Below are 19892 nucleotides of genomic sequence, written 5' to 3' on the forward strand. Positions count from 1 at the left end.
GTCTGCGTACAGAGGGGTGTGTGTGGGGCGTGTGTGTGCAGGGGTGTGTGCACACATGCCTGTGTGTGCGCATGGGGGTGTGTGCATGTGTACGTGTGCAGGGGTGTGCGTGTGCACGGGTGTGCATGCAGGCGTGTGCGTGCCCGCGTCTGTGCGCACAAGCTCTGCGTGTAGGGGGGGGGTGCGTGCGCGTGCCGGGGCGCGTGCGCGGCTGCGCGCCTGTCCCGCGTGTCCGCGCCGCCCGTGGGCGGGGCGGGGCTAGTCCCCTCCGGGGGGCGGGGCGGTGCCCGCCCCCGGGCGGGCGGGGCGCGGCAGGCCATGGCGCGGGTGCTGGTGGTGGGCGCGGGGCTGACGGGCGGCGCCTGCGCGGCGCTGCTGCGGGGGGCGGCGCTGGGCCGCGTCGCCGTCTGGGACAAGGCGCGCGGCGCAGGTGGGTCCGGCACGCGGCGAGGCGGGTAGGGGGCGCGTGGCGTGGCGGTCTCTGACTGGCTGTCGCGCAGGGGGCCGTATGAGCACGAGCCGCAGCGCGCGGGACGCCACCTGCACCGCTGACCTGGGCGCGCAGTACGTCACCCTCGAGACGGAGCGCGCGGGGCCGCGCCGCAGGTGAGCCCCGCCCCGCGCGCCGCCGGCCGGAGGGGAGGCGCCGCCGTGGGGAGCGTGGGCGCCGCGGCCTGGGCGAGGGGCGGCGGGGCCGGTCGCCGCGCCGGGCCCCGGCCCTCTCGCGGTCTGCGCTCATCGCCCCCGGCTTTCGGCCTGCCCGCCCATCGCCGCCGTCTCAGGTGGAAATCGAGGTGGGGGGCGAAGCAGGTGGCGGTGCCTGGGGCGGGCAGGTGGGTCGGGCCAGCGGCCTGCCCTGCCCTGCCCTCAGCTGTCGCGGCTCGATGGTTTTCATCCGTGGTGTAACTCTGCCCACCATAGGACACACAGGCAGGTGCGGCCTCACTGCTTAAGTCCACAGAATCTTTGCTTTCAAGAGCTAACGCACCTCAGAGTCGCCTAAACGTTGTGCAAGTGACAGGAAGGCTAGGTATGAAGGGAAAAAGGGCGAGGTCTCCTGTCTTTGTGAAGAACAGCACTGGCTGAGGCGAGGGTCGGCTTGTTGTGGCCTGCTTGGGCCTGCTGGGTGCACAGGGCTGTTGGCTGTAGGGTGGGGAAGGGAATGGTGATCTAAAAATGCAAAATTTGTGTGGAGATAAAGGAAGAGGCACGTACGTTTCAGACACATGCATCCAGCTGCTGGAATATTCCTGTGCTCCACTGTGGCCATGCAGTTTGTACTGATATTCAGAGTAACTGTCCTGTGTGTCCTGCCACAGATAGTCCTGAAACCTTCAGGTCAAACGGCTAACAGTGTCTATGACAGGCACGGTAGGTAGCCTTGGCCTCAGGTAAAAGGCCAGCCTCCAATAAAATAGCAAGGTAGTATTTTGTTTTATAGCTGTGGGTCCTGTTGGTGCATAGCCTGGCTTGAAATGCAGGTTGTGTGAGGTTGTTAAAAACTGTAAACTAGAAAGGTAGGCCAGTCTTAACTTTAGTTGTGAAAAATAACGACAACTGCTGTTGGTTTTCACGAAGTATATTTTCATCTCTGTGTCGTTTGCTTCCTTTAAGCTTCTATGAGGAACTTCTGTCCAATGGCATCTTGAAACCGCTGACTGCACCCATTGAAGGAATGGTAGTGAAAGAAGGCTCGTGCAATTACGTGGCACCCCAGGGCATCTCCTCGGTTGTCAAGTATTATTTAAAACAGTCAGGTAATTTTTTGGTATGAAATGAAAGATTTTAATGATTGTATGTTTGATGGTATTCTTGAACTGTCTTTCAAATTCAAATCTCCAAGTTCCTTGTTTATTTATGTCTTGAAGTTGCTTAGATAGATAAACATGTCTGCAAGCTCTATACATTTCCAAGTCCTACAAGTGCTTCACTGACTTCAGCTGCACTGCTGGCATACAAAAATCTCCATACAAATATAATGTCTGTAGATCAGACACTAAGCTTATATTTACACCGTTGGCTTTAGCATATGAAAGTTGGACCTAACACAGTTGGGACAGAGATAACTTAGTGGGAGTGAGATCATGGTTGAGAAGAGATTTGACTTGCAATGTGGATGGAGTGAGTGCTTGGGTGTATTTTTCACGAGTATGTACTTAACTGTGCTGTTTAACCAAGCAGCTGGGAACGTAGTGGTGAGCTGCAGCTTGTGTTTCCTAGAAATGAGCACTTACGCAATATGCGAGCAATATGCGAGCCTTTCATGTGTTGAAAGTACTTTAGAAAAGACTGAAGGAGAAGATCATCTGCTAGTTTAAACAGTGTACCTACTGCATTAGGTGTGATGTGGCAGAACCACTTGCACAGTTTAGTGACTACCTGAACTCTGGTTTGAAAAATGTTAGCTTTATGAGCGGTCAAGCTTTGCTCCTTTTATGTGATTGTTCTTGTCTTTTTTTTAATTAGCTGGTATTTTTAGATGCTAATTTTGCAAATAATTAACTACGTTGCTGTCTTCTGATATATGAGAGACACACATATACAGGGACAACAGTCTCTTTTTTTTTTTTTTTTTTCCCCCCCCCAGCTCCTGGGGGTGTGCTTTGATTGGTTACCCTGTGCCGCTTCCTGTGCCCGTCGGATTTCACTCTGAATTGGTTCAGCTCACTAAAGCCACAGTAAACTAACCTGACAGAGAGAGCAGCTGGTAGTTTTCTATCTGTTTACTGAGCTGAATCATGTCAGAGAGGAGTCAGATGAATACCAGCCCTAGCACGGGGGAGTGATGGGATCTTTTCAGCTGATGGGAATCCTGTCTTTTAATGTCATATGCTGGCTGTTAATTTGCTTCAGCTTAATTTGTGAAACTTTGCCCTAAGATTGTCTGTGTGCTTTGCTGTTTGCAAGTCATCCAGTTACTAAGAGAAACTACTCTGTATTTTCTCTGTGGAATTCACTGTTACACGTATTTAAGTTCTTCTTTTTCCAAGCAGGTGCAGATGTCTTCTATGAACAGCATGTAACTCGCATCTCTCTCCGAGATGGGAAATGGGAAGTCTCCAGGAAAATGGGACCGCCAGAACAGTTCGATATAGTTATTCTCACAATGCCTGTTCCACAAATTCTTCAGCTGCAAGGTGACATTGTAAACAGTAAGTTCATACCTCAGCGCTGCAGGTATCTAGTCTAAAATGGCAGTTGAGCATTTTGTATAGCAAAGAAATGCTCAACAATCTGAGCTGTCTGTTAATTTCTGCCAGAATAGGGTGAATCTGAAAATGATAGAAGGTGGGTAATTTCGAGGCCTTATGTGTGACGCATGAGGGGTAACACCTTGATAGCAAAAAAATCTAAATAGATGAGTCAATTTGTAATCTGATTCTTAATTTTTTGCTGACTTCTAACACAGGACTTGTCTTTCTGTAACTTGAAAATAGTTATTGAATCAGACAAGAGCCTCAGCTGGTCCCCACATGGTGGTTTCCTTATTGCTTTTATCTTTGTCAACATGTCATGCTGATTTTCAGTGCTGCCCTTGGTATGCCTGCAGTAGGTTTGACCCAGAGAGTAAAACTTGGATAACAACTGCGCACTGGGGAAAATCCCTAGGGCATTTCAGTGAGCCTAAAATCATATGAAATGTAGGGGAGGAAAAAGTCCAGATCGGAACTCTTTGGTCTCTAGTTTGTAAGATGAATGCCTCTCAGAGCCTCCAGCTTGTTTGCTGTTTCTGGCTGCCCCCTGCAGATTGTATTCCCCAAATGTGAGTAAATCTCAGTTATCCTTTGGTGATTTACTGGGGTCAATGTGTTAACAGCGCCATGGAGGCTTAGAAAGAGCAGCTCGGTGCTGAGAACACAGTGTAAGTTCAGGTCTGGGCAAGTTTACTAGCTTTAGGTGTGAGGCTTCCAGAGCCAGCTTTTCTCTCAATCAGGCTGATGAATCCTGCTTGCCCATGCTAGCTCTGTGCACAGTCAGTGTCCGTCCACAGTGGGCTCCCAGCAGTGTTGTTTCTGGGAGGGCTGGTTAGCTGAGGTGCTGCCTAGTCTGTGAGCAGATTTGGTGTATTTGCCCTGAGACTGGTTCCTTGCAGAACAGCCACCGTGAGGATTTACAGGGCTGAGATCTTGATGCATCTCCACAGGAGAAGGCTCTGAGGCTGATGCTGAGCAGAAGCCAGGAAGCCCAGCCAGGCCTGTGCTGACTCTGGCAGAGCCATCTGAAGTGCGCTGGGCTGTGGATTTATCATCTCAGTTGCCCTGTTGTACCAAAGACGTGCTGCATCTGGCTAATAACCTCTCTTTGAACTCAGCATGCTGGCAGCAGTGCAGGGGCATCCACGTGGCTTGAGTCAGTTCTGGTCAGACAAGGCTTGTTGCCTCTCTGCTGCCAGCTCCTGAAGCAGGCACTTTAAAATTTGTGGGTTTTCTGCTCTCTGGTTTGTAGAAAAAACACCAGTGCTTGAAAGGTGAAGAGCTGACTTTAACACTTGGCTCCTTATGCTCTGCTGTATCTTGGATTTTAATGTGTTTAAGTGAGTGTGATTTGGAAGCTGTCTGTTAAAAGATATCAGAGCAACAGATGGAGGTGGTTAGCGTGAGCTGCCAGGGCCTGCCTGAAGTTGCTTGATAGTAGCCAGGACCTGTATGAGGGAGAAGAAGAGGACAGGCGTGGGAAGAGAAGGGTACATGGCAGCAAGGATGTTGAACTGCAGCACAGTGTCTTACAGTAGCAAAGGGAAAATTGATGTCTAATCATGGTAAAGAAGAGAAGTATTTTCATTACGACTTCTTATGTTAAGCTTTGTGCCTGAAGAGGTGAATATCCTGTAAGAACAGGGCTTCTCTGCTATTCCTTGTTTTAAAAGCTCTCTCATTTCCCCTGTCCCTTTACCATGGAAAGTAATGGTATCCCCACTGAATTTTCTTGGTTAGTGAGTGTGCTCTTTCAGTTCATACTCTGAATCATACGAGCAGGGTAAATGTATAGACATGCTTTTCAGAATTATATATTTTCCTTTTAATAGCCACATGTGGACTGTTCTGATAGATAAAGATACAATAAGCTAATATGAAAAACATTGACTGGTCACTGGCCGAAGCATGGCTTTGCAAGTGTTAGAAAGTAAGAGGAGACCGATGTATAACAACTACAATGGGTTGGGCTGTTCCCCTGCCTGCAAGGAGAGGCATCATCTTGATTTTTTTTTTGTTAGGCTGATTATGACAATGTAATGTGGAATATTGCTCAGAGATGCTTGCAGTCATGGCTGACTATAAAGCTACTTCAGTTTGGTTAGCTCAGCTTACAGCAGATTGGCAGCATCGACAGCCCAAATTGTACAAGCTTGTGGGGACAGGCGTAATGAGGTGGTGGTTTGATTGCTCAGTGGTGTCTTTACTGGGGTAAAGGACTGTTGGGGTGGGTCTGTCCCATCCTGTCCTTTCTAATGGTGGTTGACAGTGAATGTCCTGGGAACAGAAGAAGAGTAGAGGTAGTGTGTAGTACTGTTTTCTCAGAGTTTTCCTGAGGTTCCTCTAGTCTGCATCTCCAGACCTTTCTCAATCAGAGTTGATGCTTTTGTTTTTCTTGGGGTAATTAAGTCCTTTCATGTCCCAAAAGTGGGCAGGTCACCTTCAGAAGATGTAGTTAAGGTAAACAGTTCATTTCACTTGCTCTTGGAGTGCTGGAAATGTCAGATGCTTTCCACAACATCTTTAATCTTCTGTGTCACTGCAGGATTAACTTTTATCTAAGAACTCAGCAAGTTTTGTCTTCTCCTCCCCTTCTCCCTCTTTCTCTTCCTCTCTCTGCCCGTACCCTGTGTGAGACTGGCTTCCAGATTTCCAAATAATTGTTAAATCTGCATCTTGGGCAACAGGTTTGACTCCCCATACCCTGCAGTTCCTTAGCATTGGAGCTATTGGCTTCTTTAGGCTAAGAAGTGAGGGGGGAAAAGGTGAGGAGAATGTAAGGAAGGTGTTTAAGAGCCTGAACAGGGTGTAGATTTCAGATCCTTTTTGTCAGGAGTGTCAGGGTATATCACTGTATCTCTAAATCTAAACCTTCTGTTGATTGCATGTCATAGAGCTGAGTTTTGCTGACAGAAGCAGCATTTAAGATGCAATTTCCTGTTAAGTGGAAGGTAGTTAGCTGTGGACAGCTGCTGAAAGGAATAGTTGTCCTCTCCCCTCCTTGCTGACACTGTCCTGCTTTTGCCTCCTGTGTCAGCACTAGTGAGTGGCTGCCATGCTGGGAGTCAGATCTGCTCCCTGTTTTGACCCAAAACTGACTCTGATGGTGCAAATGAATATATTAGTTTTCACTTGGCTATTCAAGCTGATCTGACTTGTTGAGCAACTGTCTGGTTGCTAGTGTTAGCCTGCACATATGCTGAGGCTTCCTTCTTACCTGTAAAGCAGTTCAACCAATCTTTATGCTCTGGTCTTCCAAATCCAGACTTTGGTGACTGTAGTGGAAAATGTATTTGTGCATTCCTGGTATACAAACTAGCAACTCTAGCTTCTCCTAGAAGGGAAGGTTCCTGCTCCTTGTTGCAAACTTCCCCCTCGCTGTCGCTCAGGATGGGAGGAATCATTTGCTGCTGTGCTTACACTGCAGCTGAGGTGAGGGATGCGCAGAGCTGGAGGAAGGGGAGGGCTTTCTCATTCTAGCAACAGCAGCCTGTGTGGCCAGCTCAAAGGTCATGTGTAACTACTCTGAGACTGCAGCCAAGGGGCTTAAAGTGAAGTGGGACAGGATTTAGGAGTACAGCTACCTTAATTGCTGATCTTGACGGCCTTTATTGTGTAGAAGATAGGCACTAAAGCTAAATGAGACATGGCTTGGCATCTTGTGGTAATACTAATCTTAGTCACTGTTGTGATTTGTGATGAGCAGTGTCAGTGGAGCAAGCGTTGACCATTTCCCCAACAGCCCTGTTTTTGACTGTGACTAGTCTTTACTGCATGTCCATTGCTTCAGTGTATCATTCCTACTTCAACAGCTTCTTAATTAGAGGCAGCTAGTTTAAAGATCTTCCATATCCTCCATAATTTTCCTTCACTTTTCTTATCTGAGGTGGCTCTCTGAGATGCCTTTTCGCAGTTTTGCTGCACACTGGAGATTGAACTGCTAAATGTGGACCTGCACCAGGTTTCATTTTAGCCACTTAGGTATAATTGGATCTATCAGTTCAAAGCCAAATGAAGTCTTAAATGGATTTTGGCAAGGGATTGTTAGAATTAATGTATGGATAAAGGCTGTAAAATAAGTGAAGGTACACAGGAGCAGCTGTGTGGGGTAGATGATGCTTTGATCCATTAGTAAGCATTGGAATTAGCCTTTAATATTCGTGTGTAAAAGAACCTCAGTTGGAGGGTACAAATGACTATCCAGAAGTGATAATTCACCCCTTGCGGGTATTCTCCATTTTCCTGTTTGAGCCTGGAAATAGACTCTTTCACATCAGTACTTTCCCCTTGCTTGAGAATATTTAACTGTCTGAATATTGTATTTTTAAGCAGTGGTCCCATAGATGATTGCCGTAAACATGCAGTGTGCTGCTTTAATAACAAAACAGTTTGGGCACCTATGCCCATGTTTTCAGAGATGTCTCCTGAAACTTAGGCTCCTGTGTTTGTGGTTAGGTGCTTCAACGAAAGCATTCTGTGCACGTGTTGTGAGTACCTCTTCGTTGCAGAACTGGTGTGTGTGCCTACGCTGGGCTATGTGAATGGCCAGCGCCTGGCAGTCGAGTTACCTTAGTGTAGGTGCCTTTGGGTCCAGTGGCTGATCTGCGCTTCGGTTTGCAAAGGTTAACTTGTATCTTTATTTCGATGTCTTTAGGACATCTTTATTTAGAGACCTTTAATATCCTGTTGCAGAAAGCAAATGAGATGAGGCTTGTCAATTTGAAACGGACCAAAATTTTACCTTCAGTGAGATGACTTACTAGCTCTTGGGTTTATATTCTGGCTTTAAGAATGAAAACTACTGACAGGGGAAATCACAGCATTATAGAATCATAGAATCTTTTGGTTGGAAGGGACCTTTACAGGCCATCTAGTCCAACCCCCCTGCCATGAGCAGGGACATCATCAACTAGAGTAGGTTGCTCAGAGCCCCGTCCAACCTGATGTTTCCAGGGATGGGGCATCTACCACCTCTCTGGGCAACCTGGGCCTGTGGTTCACCACCTCCCAAGTTTTTTGAAAATAATTTTCATTTAGTTAAATGATATTCAGAGAATTAAGATTTTGAGATAATGACCCTCCCAAATTTATGTTCAGTGGTAATGTTTCCATTTTAATACTTAAAGCTCTGCAGACTAAAGCTTTTGTTAGTCTGATTTATTAACTTGTGTCTTTTTCCTGTTCTTTAATCTTTTTGATGAACCTGAACATTATGTCATTGTGAAGATGTATATGTTTATGAGGCAGCAGAATCAAGTGTCCTTAGGCAACCTAGAATTATAATTTTAAATGGACTGTATGAGAAATGACTGTTCCAGAATTACTTCTCTTATGAGTGTAAAGCCAAAACTTAGATTAATGGAGAAGTTAGTGTGTATACATACCTTTTTTTTAATTTATTTGTTAAAATAAACATGTATGTGTATATGTCTGTGTTTACATATATGAAGTATTTTGTTCTGTTTACTTGTATTCTTTTGTTCGGTTTGTTTGTATTTGAATTTTGCCAGCATTTATCAAACCTTAACTGAAAGGGGGCAGGGAAGTGGCTTGCCTATGTCCAGTGTTCTTAGATTTATCCATCTTTATTCATCTTCATTTTCAATCTTTATTCATGCCTTCTACAGCTGTCAAGCCCAAATAGACTTATCAGTTGCATATTTAGCAATAGCAGAGATGGAATTAGTAATAATGTTGCTGTAAGTCATAAGCTTTGAAATCTCTTAAACTGGTAAAGCTGTTGAATTGGCATTCTGTGAAACAGGCATTCTTAAGGCTCTTTGATACTGGTATCTGATGAAATTAGTCTTCACTGATTTGATTTGGATTGTTTGCATTCAGAAATTGTGTGTGTCCTGTGTTTACTTGAAGCTACAGTAGAATTTACGGAACAAAATTAATCAAAAAGAAAATTACCTTTTTGCAGTGTCTTTGTTTTTCCCCTGCTTTCCTTTCTTTACATAATATTCAGTATCTGAAGGGTTAGTAACTTCCTAAGCTTTTAAAATAGCTGCGTACTAACTAGTATTGGATTGAGACAGAAGGGGGAAAGGGTTAGCTCCTTGCAACATGTTTGGAACAACAATAGGTGGCAGCAATCAAATGATGTTTAGGACATTCAGCTTGAATAACTAAATTAAATTTAGTGCACTTAACTTGTATTTGGGCTTTACATATTTTGGTAGTAAATATTGTGGTTATGCAGAAGTTAAAGGAAAATGAATAAATGTTTCTGAGTTTTGTAATGTAAATTCAGTGTCAGAAAAGGAATAAATTTGCTTAAAAGCAGAATCTTTGCAAAGAGGCTAGATTTTGCAAATATTAATGATGTAATAGTATTTCAGACATGTTGGACTGTTATATTGGCTGTTAATGTTAGAAAAATCCTAGATTTATATACCAGATTCCATATGATCAGTAAGCAATATCCTTTTCTGTGCATTTTCAAATCAAATTGACAACCTTTTTTTTATCGGTTCTGTTTTTAGTAAGACACTTGGCAACATAGTAATTAAAGATTGCAACAATTTGTGGTAGTTTTTGTCTGTGTGTTCAGAATGTTTTCATTAAGTTGCTTTACTTGGAATTTAAAATGACAGTTCCACATGCTTAATCTGCTAATAAAATGGGATGGCTTGGCTTTTGTTTCAAGCCTGACCTATTTTTTTTTCCCATCTGTGTCAATGTCCCACATGTTTTAAATAATACAAGCTGATGAGAAGATACAAGTAAAATAGGACTGTATTTACGTAGGGAGGCTTTATAATGTGAATTACGAAAGCACAACTCTGATAATTTTTCATGATTCCTAAGTTCTTGCTGAGTGAATGTTTATTTTTGCATAGCATGACGATAAATTCTGAATTTTGTAGTTCCAGTTCCAAGCAGTCTGAGCAGGGCTTACCCAGGCTTTGAGTTTGCTCTCATTACCTAACATATCTAAAATGACTAGTGTAAACATGTACACTGATTTGTTAGTTACTTATCAGAACTTAGGAGCTGAGGTCATACCGTGCAAATATTTGTGCTTTCTGGAAATACAAGTAGTTATTAGCTTTGCATGAGACTAGCTGTTGATATTAATGTGGTCCTTTAAAACGTGCAGCTCATTTGGCACAGAAGCATCCTAGTACTGACTGAGGTTGTGATAGTGGAAGGATCTGTGTTGGTAAAATTGGGCAATACACTCCAACAGAAGTGCAAGAGGTCGTCTGGATTATCAGTGCTACAGCAGAAACGCAGGGTGTCTTATTACTGTGGAGTGAAACCCTGTCCTTGCCCATGGAAGGGCTGTTTGCACGATGCAGCCGGACAGAATACAGCTCTCCTTAGCTGTAACCTAACAGTTACCATGAGCTGTTCTCTGTTTTGCTTCTGGCTGTGAATTTCTCCTGTGATTCAGCGAATGGCATCCTGTCCTGACCTCCCACTGCTGGTGTCAGCTCCACCTCTTACCTTCCACTGCAGCTTTTTGTAGTCTCCTGTGAGTTGATATGACTCGCCAGTCCAGCAAGGAGAGAGATACATATATATGTGTGTGTGTGTGTATGTATATATGTGTGTATGTATATATATGTGGAAGTATGAGCTGGTTTTTGCTTGGTCAGGAGTTGTGTTAGCTTGTGGAATGATCTAACGAGCATGAGAAAGCAGGCAGAAAGGAGAGGGTGGGACTATACATCTGGGAACAGAGGAGGGTCTAAGGAGGAGCAGCGCATGCTTGTCTGTTCAGCTGCCACTGAAACCACTACGTCAGCCTTTAAAGCAGGCGAGGCTGTTATGTGTTCTCTGCCTTCTGCAGCTCAGGTATAGCTTCTCTTCTTAGGGAGTACTTTTTTTAAAAAGGCTATTTTTTAAAGCAGGAGTTGGAATTGCACATCAGGAAAAAAGCGAAAAACCAAAGCAGGCCACGTGTATTCTTAAGTGTGTGTTTGATTTAGCCTATTTTTAGGTGTTTCTTTATATCTAGAGTGCTTATAATGGACTTTTCTGTAGTTACTAGTTGAACATGTTGAAAGCCTATTAAAAGTCAAATAGGCTACCATGCTGACTCCTGCCTTTGGTAGAAAGCTGAAACTTTGGTTTGACAGTCTCAGAGTCAAAGAGAAGAAAAAAAAGTGCAAGATACAGTGCTGGAAGAGGAAAGTATGCTGCCTTTTGTCTTCAGACCTGGAGGGAGTGTGGCATCTGCTTCCCACTGCATGGGAACCCACATGAGATCCTTTGGTCAGACTGGGATGACAGCTCTTAAACAGAAACCCTGGAGAGGGGGTCTCTCTCACTCTGTCATGCCATCTCTTTTTAGTGCCTGGTAAGGTTGCAGAAACATTTCTTCCAGCAGTCCCTTTTACTTGTTCTACTCTGCCTCCAGCAATTCATCTGCATCAGCACAAGTGTCTGTGGGACCACAATAACACAGTCCCCCCACCCCACTCACCTCCTCCCCCCAAAAGGCAGAGGAGTTATTTTTAGCAGGACCAGTGGTGTGATCTTCAGTTCACCATGTGGCCCACAGACTTACTGGCACATTATGTACTTTCAGCAAGGATAGGAGAGTAGCACAGGGGCTGTGCAAGTGATTAAACCGCATGAGCAAAGAAATGCTCATGAATCTATGGTTTGAATTCTAAGCTTAGGTTTCCTGTGTAGTCCCAGGAGAGATTCAGAGCACCTGCACATTAAACTGGCAGCAGATTGTGCTGATTTAGCTAAACCAGTTTTAAAAAAAGTTACTTCTGACATGTGAGGCAGTGCTGCTTTTGTGTGTTGACACATTTAATTCAGCCTGATCTGGCTATCTGTAATCACTGTAACCTGGACACACTTCTCTTCCTGTCCCCACTGCCTGTGCTGGTTGGCAGAGTGCTTTGATACCAGGGGACTTGATCACAGGTCTTTATTTAATGCTTGTTTAGCCTCTTCATGTCATTCCAGTAGTGTATCTCAAAACAGAGAATGGGACCCCAGGAAATTTGGATCAGCTAAACATGAGCCCATGTGTGTATGCACATGTTAAGTTTTTTTTCTAAATAATAAAGGTGATGGTATTTGAACACAGGACATACTTGGAACAGAATAAATAAATGCTCTAAAATTTGTTTATCTCAACAATAAACACAGATACCTCTTAGTTTTTTTACAACAGCAGGCAGTCTTTGGTGCTGTCCAGGGATTGTGTTTAGAGAGAGAAATCTTTCAAAGCTTCTCTTTGCCATGAGCCTAAAGAAGGAGGGGGGAGAAAAAAAAAAGTTCTCTGCCAAAAAATGTGACCAAACTCAGCAATTCTGAAACGTCTTTATTTGTGTCTCGTGGGATGTGCGTTTTAATGAGGTGATGGTTTCTGTGTTGTTAGAAGGTTGGATGTGCTATTTAAGAACTTACTCTTCATAAGTCTAGTTAAGGCATTTATAGCAGACTTGAATTTTTTAGATCCTGAATCTAAAACGGTTTTGATGGTTGATTTTGAGAAACAATGATAATGTATATCTCGTGTCTCCCTTTGAGTAAAATCCTTTCTTGTTTGAAGTTTTGCTCTTGGTTGTTGGGTTTTTTGGGGGGTGGTGGTGGGGGAATCGCATTTAGAAAAGCCTTCCCTCCTTTCCTGTAACTGCACCTGCTCAGCATACTTGGGAGAGAAATGTGTGAAGGTGACCATAGGCTGACTTTGGCTTTATAACCTTCGTTTTGATGTGCAATCTACAACTCAAGCTGTTGCTTTTATAGAGTTGAAACCTTTGAAGACTCTGGTGCAAGTTTGGAAGCAGTCTTAACATTTAATTGCTTGCTTTGGGATTTTTTTTTTTTTTTAATTAGTGCTGCATTCAAATAGGCAGACAGAAGTCTTCACTGGAACACATTTTTTTAATGCTATGTGCATTTTAATATATTCTCATAGCTTAGACAGTGCTTCTAGACTGGATGGGTTTTCATGGATTTCTAGGGGTTTTATAATAGTTGCTGGCCACTCACACCACTGTAATTGAGACCGTTCTGTATAAAGATTGTCTTTACCTCCCATGGATATGTCTGAAAACTTTTAAAGTTATTTTTACAGTCCACATCTAGATTAAAGCAGGAAAAAATAATATTAATTTTAAACTCAATGAGATTTTTGGCTCCATTGAGTCAAGCATAAGTTTGCATTGAGCTTGCAGTCAGCTTTTCACACTTGGCATCATAATTTCAAAAAATGTATGGTATGCTCTTGTATTAAAAAATGCTCAGGAATAACTTACCCTCAGACAATTTTTGTAGAAATGAAGTTCTGTTCCTTTTCCTGTGCCATCAGGTGAGGTGATATAGATGGTGGAGGTTTTTATTTTGCAGAAGCATTGCAATGCCTTAAAGATATCAGATGGGTCAGCTCACTGATGTGGCTGAAAACTAACACGAGGAGGAAAATCCCACAACTAAAAAGGTTTGTGTTTGTGTCAGCAGGTTGGTCTGGTTTAGTCTGTGGCTGTGTAGCCTCTAGAGCTGAGCAAACCTGACAGAGATCTGAACCCCCCTCTGTTTAGAAATTTGCAGCCAGGTCAGGTGAAGCTGACTGTGAAACTTAGGATACAGGCATGTTTCCTCTCTCCCCTTTCTTTCTGTGTGTTCTCTGTTCTTTACCAGATTAAAACCCGGGTCAGTTCCTTAATCCTCTTCCCTGCGTGGCCAGAAGGCAGCCATGTCAACCCAGCTGAAGCTTGACTGGGGGGTGTAGTAGCAGAAAAGACCAGACAGCACTGACAGTGGCTTATGTTGTCAGAGAAGCTGAGAACAGTGGCCTGTTTCTTTTATAATTTCCATCCAGAATATTATCATATCCTGACAGTATTTTAGCTGTATGTGTTTTGATTTACCTGCCTTGTCTTAGAAGCCTACGTTTACTGTTGGTTGCCTTGCTCTTCCTTACAGTTTGAATTCCCTGCGACACCCGCTTTCTCAGAGATACTCAAAGGACTGTGTGAGTCTCCTGTGACTCTAATTCTTCCAAAAAAGAAAAGAAAAAAAACCTTGATAAACTTTGTTCAGTGACTAGTGTAGTTCTCATCTCATTTCAAGACAGAATCTGGCTTTTTAACCCAGTATTTCAGAAGTTGCTGATAATACTGCTTTCTTCAGGTTTACTTTTGTTTCCAGTATTTTGTAACATAAGTTGTCTTTAAGAGTTGGTTAATGTTGGTGGTACGTTTGACAGAATGAACTCGCTTCCAAGACTTGTAATCATAAGACCAGCTCTGCTGTTCTGACCCACATGTGTTTCCTGAGAGCTAGCAGATGACCGTGGGTGCTCACCTGACTTGTGCCTAGATCAGATGGCCGGGAGTGGAGTGAAGTCTGCGAATGAGTGTGCTGTGTCAAATGGCATGTCTGGAGGTAAGGCCTTGCATTTGCCATGTACCTGAATAGTTTGTTTGAAAACCATGAATATTGTGTGAGCTTTATAATAAAAGTCACATGTGAGACTTCCCAAAGATCTTTGGGTCTTGAGTTCATTTACCTGAATTTCCGTTTTCTTTAGCAGCTCTTTTAGTATCTGCCATCAGTTCTTCATCTAGTGGTGTTTTAAGGGGTTGAGAACTGTCACATGTGGTTTGCAGAACAATTTTAAGTACTGCTTCACTTTTTAAAAAAATTGTTTAAATTCATATAATTTGTAATGACTACCTAATAAAAGTATAGCAGTTGAATGTACTAAAACTTCAAACATCTCCTGTTTGCCCCAGAGTTGTTTTGCGTTTTGCTTTTTCACCTTATTTTATTGTCCAAGTACTGAAATTTTAATCCTTGAAATAATGTGTTATCACACTCCAGATGACAAGTCCTCATGTATGTAAAACTTGATGGAAGGAAGATTTAAAATGCTATTTAGTAGCTTATTAGCAGTTGTCGAGTGGGTGACTGAGTGTTTGGATCTCACTGATCAGGGTTTGCTGTTAGGGTGATCAGGGTGGGCTTGAATGTTGGTTTTGTTTCTGGAAGCATCACGTGTGTAGTTGTTTTCCCATTCCACTGCTGTCCAACAGGGTAAGGAGGCAGTCTCACAATCCCAAAGTTTATTTAATTTAGGAAATGAAGTAGGCTAGATGAGAAACGAAGGTGTGATGGTTGACTTCATTGACTTAGTTGATGAAGCAGCCTATGTTATAGCAATGGACTCAGTTGCTACAAATTATTAGTGCCTTATTTAAAGGGATTAAAGCTATCCTTTCACTTGATTTATTCAAAAGAACAAGGGACATGCAAATAACGCTTTCCAGAGTCAGTCCTGTTGCACCAGTAGCCTCCAAGTCTATTCCCAAAAGGAATGCTTTAAAAATACAACTGGACTGAAATGTGGTTGATTGGTGCTTCTCTGTAAAGACAGAGTGTATATCTCTACATAAAGAAGGATTTATTGATCTCTTCTCATGGGATTTATACTTTAGGGAGAACAGGGTAGCTGCCTGTGGAAATTTAGGAAAGTAACTTTTATTAAATTAACTATGTGCAGACAGCAAGTGGTTTAAGTGTCTTGCAGACTGTTAAGTGGCTGCAGAACAAGAAAGTGGTGTATGACTTTGTAAAGCATAAAAGAAATGGATTTGCTGGCTGTTTGCATAGCCTTTTCTCACCGGCACAGTAGGAAGTGTATTTTGGAACATTGATCAAAAACCCTTTCATCTGTTCTGAATTAAGGCATGCTTATTGCAAAAGTAAGCTCAAAACCAACATTCGCATTTTATAATGTATATTATGCTCAAAGACAACTTAGAAGCAGGCAAAAAAAAATTAACTTTGAAATGATCACTTGTTTTCAAATAGCTGAACTACTTTTAGAATTTATGCCCAACTCGATTGAAAAGGTTGGTCGTTTCCATAAGACAGACTTGTCTAAGCAAGAGCTTAATTTTCTACTCTGAAGAAAATGCCATGTAATTCTTACTGAAACAAGGAAAATTCCTCAAATTTGGGGGTTTAATATTTTTAATTTATCTGCAAAGGATCATGGAAGAATTAAATACTGAGTTGGAATTCCTAGGGCCTTTCCCATACTACATTTCAGCTCATGTAATTTACCAAACAAATGCTTGCTTAAACTCCATAAATACAAATTTCTGGTGACTTTTAATATTTTGTATGTCACTATTCCTTTGCATTTGCAGGCGGTTATCATCTCTTTGTGGTATGGTGTGGAATCTTAAACTTTTAAAGGTATCTCATGTTTGAGAGAGAGTGAGAATTTGTCTCCTGGGTATAAAAATTGACATTTCTTGATCTCTATATTGTTAGCACTTCATAGGGTGCTAGCACTTCCCAAACATTTTCATAAGGCATCGCATAATAGATACCTTTAGATGTCAGTGTAAGTCTGTTTGCATCATGCTTGTGCTGCCAGGCCCTGGCAAGGATAGCATCTGTAAGGTTGGAAAAAGGTGGACTAATAAAAATTACTATCTGTGATGCTGTCAAAATGCTTCCAGGAAGGCATTCTAGTCTTAATTTGTGTACTGCTTAAAATACTGTGAAAGGTTATCATTTTGGCAAGCAAAAGGGGTAGCACTTTTTAAACTTCAACTCCTCAAAGATTTTGCCCCTTCATTCTTTAGAAATATGTGAGGTTTTCCTAGCGCTCTCCTCTCTGATGATAACAGTCACCATGCCATGTTCTCTGCTTCAGATACTGTGGAAGAAGTAGAAATGCCATCAGATATTTGGAAAATAAATGTAACATATCAGTTCTCTTTTTAAACCCTTAGGAGGTGGTAAAATGCTGTAGTAATCCCATGGGGAAGAAGTCTCTCAGTTCCCTGTGAACCGCTTCAGTTCGAGGATCTTTAGGGAAAATGGTTAGCTTTCGCGTCTTGTAGATGCCCAAAAATGTTGTGGTAGCCTGGGGTTTCGGAACCAATTTAAGCGACATTTTCAGGTGGCTGAACTGGGGTTTATATTGATACCAGTTTTAAGGGTTTTGGCTTTGTATTTTTTAAGTTCTCATAAATCTTCTGGCAGTGAAATTGTGCTGCTGATACGTATGTGTTTATAGGCAATGAGACACATACTTACTTGTTTCTTACAAATTAGTGTTTGTTCTTTCTGTCGTGTTGCCTTTAGCCATAAATTTTATCTCCCTACTTTTTTTTTTTGTGTGTCACCCTGACAGTACTTGTATTTTGCTGTAAAGTCAAATGTCAAGATACTAGGTATTATAATAATTTGTGGGGTTTAAGGTTCAGCTTTGAGTACATGCATTTTCTTTTTTAATGGGATTTGCAAGGCAGGTAAGTCTGGGCAGCATTTTATGAGATCAGTAGTTCTGCATTTTTTTTTTTTGTCTTTGTCAGATTTTAGTTATTAGAGTCAATAATTAATAGCTGAAAAAGGCATAAACAATTTTCCAAGAGATGGTTTGTTGTGGCAGGAGGAGGGGAGAGTTTGGCTTTTGAACACAGCATTTGGTATGATGTACTAATGGCAAGGAATTTTTTTTTTTTTTTTCCCTATTCCATCTGGTATTTTTTTCATCCTCTGGCATGTTGTAGCTGATGTGTCAATAACTTTCAAGGAACCTTTTTCCCCCCCCCCACTGTGTTACGTTTTGAGCATTAATATTTTATAGCAGTTGGCTTGCCTTCTAACAAGTAAAAAAAGAGGCTGAGGAACCAGGTTTTCAAGTATTACATACTTGATTGTATGTCTAAAAATTGTGTGCATGATACGCACGCTCTGATTTGTGAAAGTTGGATAAATTATGGCAGAGAGGCCATTTGCAATCAGGTACAGCTTTCTTAATATATCTGTGCTGTCAGAATATGTGCTGTGCATACTTGGTTGCATGTCTAAATCCTTTGGAAAGTCTGAGATGAGAGACAGGCTGCAAAATGAAAGTGTGATAAAACAAAAGAAAACAGATAAGACATCCAGAACATGTGATACAGTTGAAGCCACATGAAACAACGTCCTGGTTGTGGGTGAAGCATTACAATGTACGCAGCTTTAATTTTTTCTTTTCAGCCATTTCATGCTCTTTTCTGTTAGTGATTCTATTTTACGTACATCTGAATACCAGGCAAGGAAGTTGCTTAAAAAAAAGGCAAAACCCCCTATTATTAATGGAACAGTAGTCTGACAACAAGTGTTGTCAGAACGTGGACCTGCGAACTCCGTAGTGTGAATGTGGTTTGTATGCCAGTGCTGTTTTCAGCTTTGAGAAAAGCTTAACTTCTCTTTATCAGTATCTCAACCTGTGCAAATGGAGGTTAATGCTTACCACACAGATAAACACTGAGGGCAGGATAGGAAGGTTTGATTAGGACTCGATTTTTTTGACAAGAAAGCCTGTCTGGTGCTTTTCCGCTCTCTAGCTCTGCAAATCAGCTCAGTTATAGACGGTAAAGAACATGGAGATATAGCATAACATTTAGTAAAATATACAGCATTTGCTAAATATACTTGTGTTAATCTTTCCCCTATATAATGCCGTGAGCGTTCGTTTTCAGACTTTCTGAGGTGTTTTCTCCTATCCTTCTCACACGTTTGAATAACCTGACGTTTTAGGCTTCCTGATTTTGCTTTCCCAATATTAATTTTTCTATCATTACAGCACTGCAACATGTAGAAAGTGGTGTGTTCATTGTTGTCCCTTTTATTAAGGGCAACCTTAATAGCAGGTGAGGTACAAAAGGACAGGAGAAAAATACCATGATGGTAACACACAGTCAGCTTTATATGTCTGCACATTACCTAATACTAGCCAAGGAAAGAAAACTGCTTGCGGGAGAGATCATTACATAACTCAGAACTGGAAATTAAATAGGTTCATATTGCACTGAGAAGAGTTATGGCACTTCCCCTTTGGTATGTTTTAGATCGCTAAAAGAAGTCATGATACAAGAGAGAAATGAGGTAGTTTATCTTTGTTCACCACGTTCTGTGTTAGTCTTCCTTTGTCACCAAAGCATGTATTTTAAAAGAAAATAAGGAAGGAAAAAGAAGAACGTGATTTCAGTAAAAGAAACTATTACCATGGCATGTCAGAGGCATATTTTACAAAACGTTACAGTGAATTAACAAAATGGCTTGTTTGGTTTCATAGCTTTTCTGAGGAGTGCTACACAGAGCATCATTAAAGTTTTTATCTAGTAAGTCAAACTACAGACCTTTCTAACCAACTCTAGATTAAATCTGTTATTTTTACTAGCACAGTGAATTGATGCTTTTTTCTCCCCATAATCATGAGGTATGTGCTCTGAAAAATCATTGAAGTATTAGACACTAAAACATCAGACATCTATCACAGGTGCCAGTTAACACCAATTCACAACTGTTTCAAGTGAGAAAATAAGAGAGAAAAACAAATCATGTAATTCTTGTTAAAATGAAGTGTCTTATGCATTCACCCTGCAGAACAACTAGAGAAATTATTCTGTTATTTATCACTTTCTCTGCAAACCTTAATGTACATGTGTTTGCAGGCTCTCTGGCATCGAGGTCTACCCCAGCACTTTCTTCAGCATGCAGCAAAAGGGTAGAGATGAAAATTTCTTCTAAGAGCATATGGTTTTATTTATAACATGTTTCACAACTGTGACATTCATAGACAGGACTTACTTGTGTACTACACTCCCACTCGTTCACTTTGCAAAGCAAGCAAAAACTTCTGATATGTGCACTCATGTTTTTAAGAAAAACAAAAAAAAAGCACATGGAAGTAGTTGGAGCTTTATTTTA

The 19892-nt window shown here is 42.0% G+C and overlaps 1 protein-coding gene across 1 annotated transcript in view; it reads left to right on the plus strand.

The window, feature by feature from the left end:
* Positions 1-227: 227 nt before the first annotated feature.
* Positions 228-19892, plus strand: part of RNLS (renalase, FAD dependent amine oxidase) — a 77511-nt gene continuing 57846 nt past the window's right edge. The window contains exons 1-4 of the mRNA XM_082002264.1: positions 228-430; positions 501-606; positions 1615-1757; positions 2994-3152. Coding sequence (XP_081858390.1) covers positions 319-430; positions 501-606; positions 1615-1757; positions 2994-3152 — 520 coding nt within the window. The 5' untranslated portion in view covers positions 228-318. The remainder of the gene's footprint in view (positions 431-500; positions 607-1614; positions 1758-2993; positions 3153-19892) is intronic.

This window comes from Phaethon aethereus (genome assembly GCF_964289735.1).
Source record: "Phaethon aethereus genome assembly, chromosome: 7".
Classification (NCBI taxonomy): domain Eukaryota; kingdom Metazoa; phylum Chordata; class Aves; order Phaethontiformes; family Phaethontidae; genus Phaethon; species Phaethon aethereus.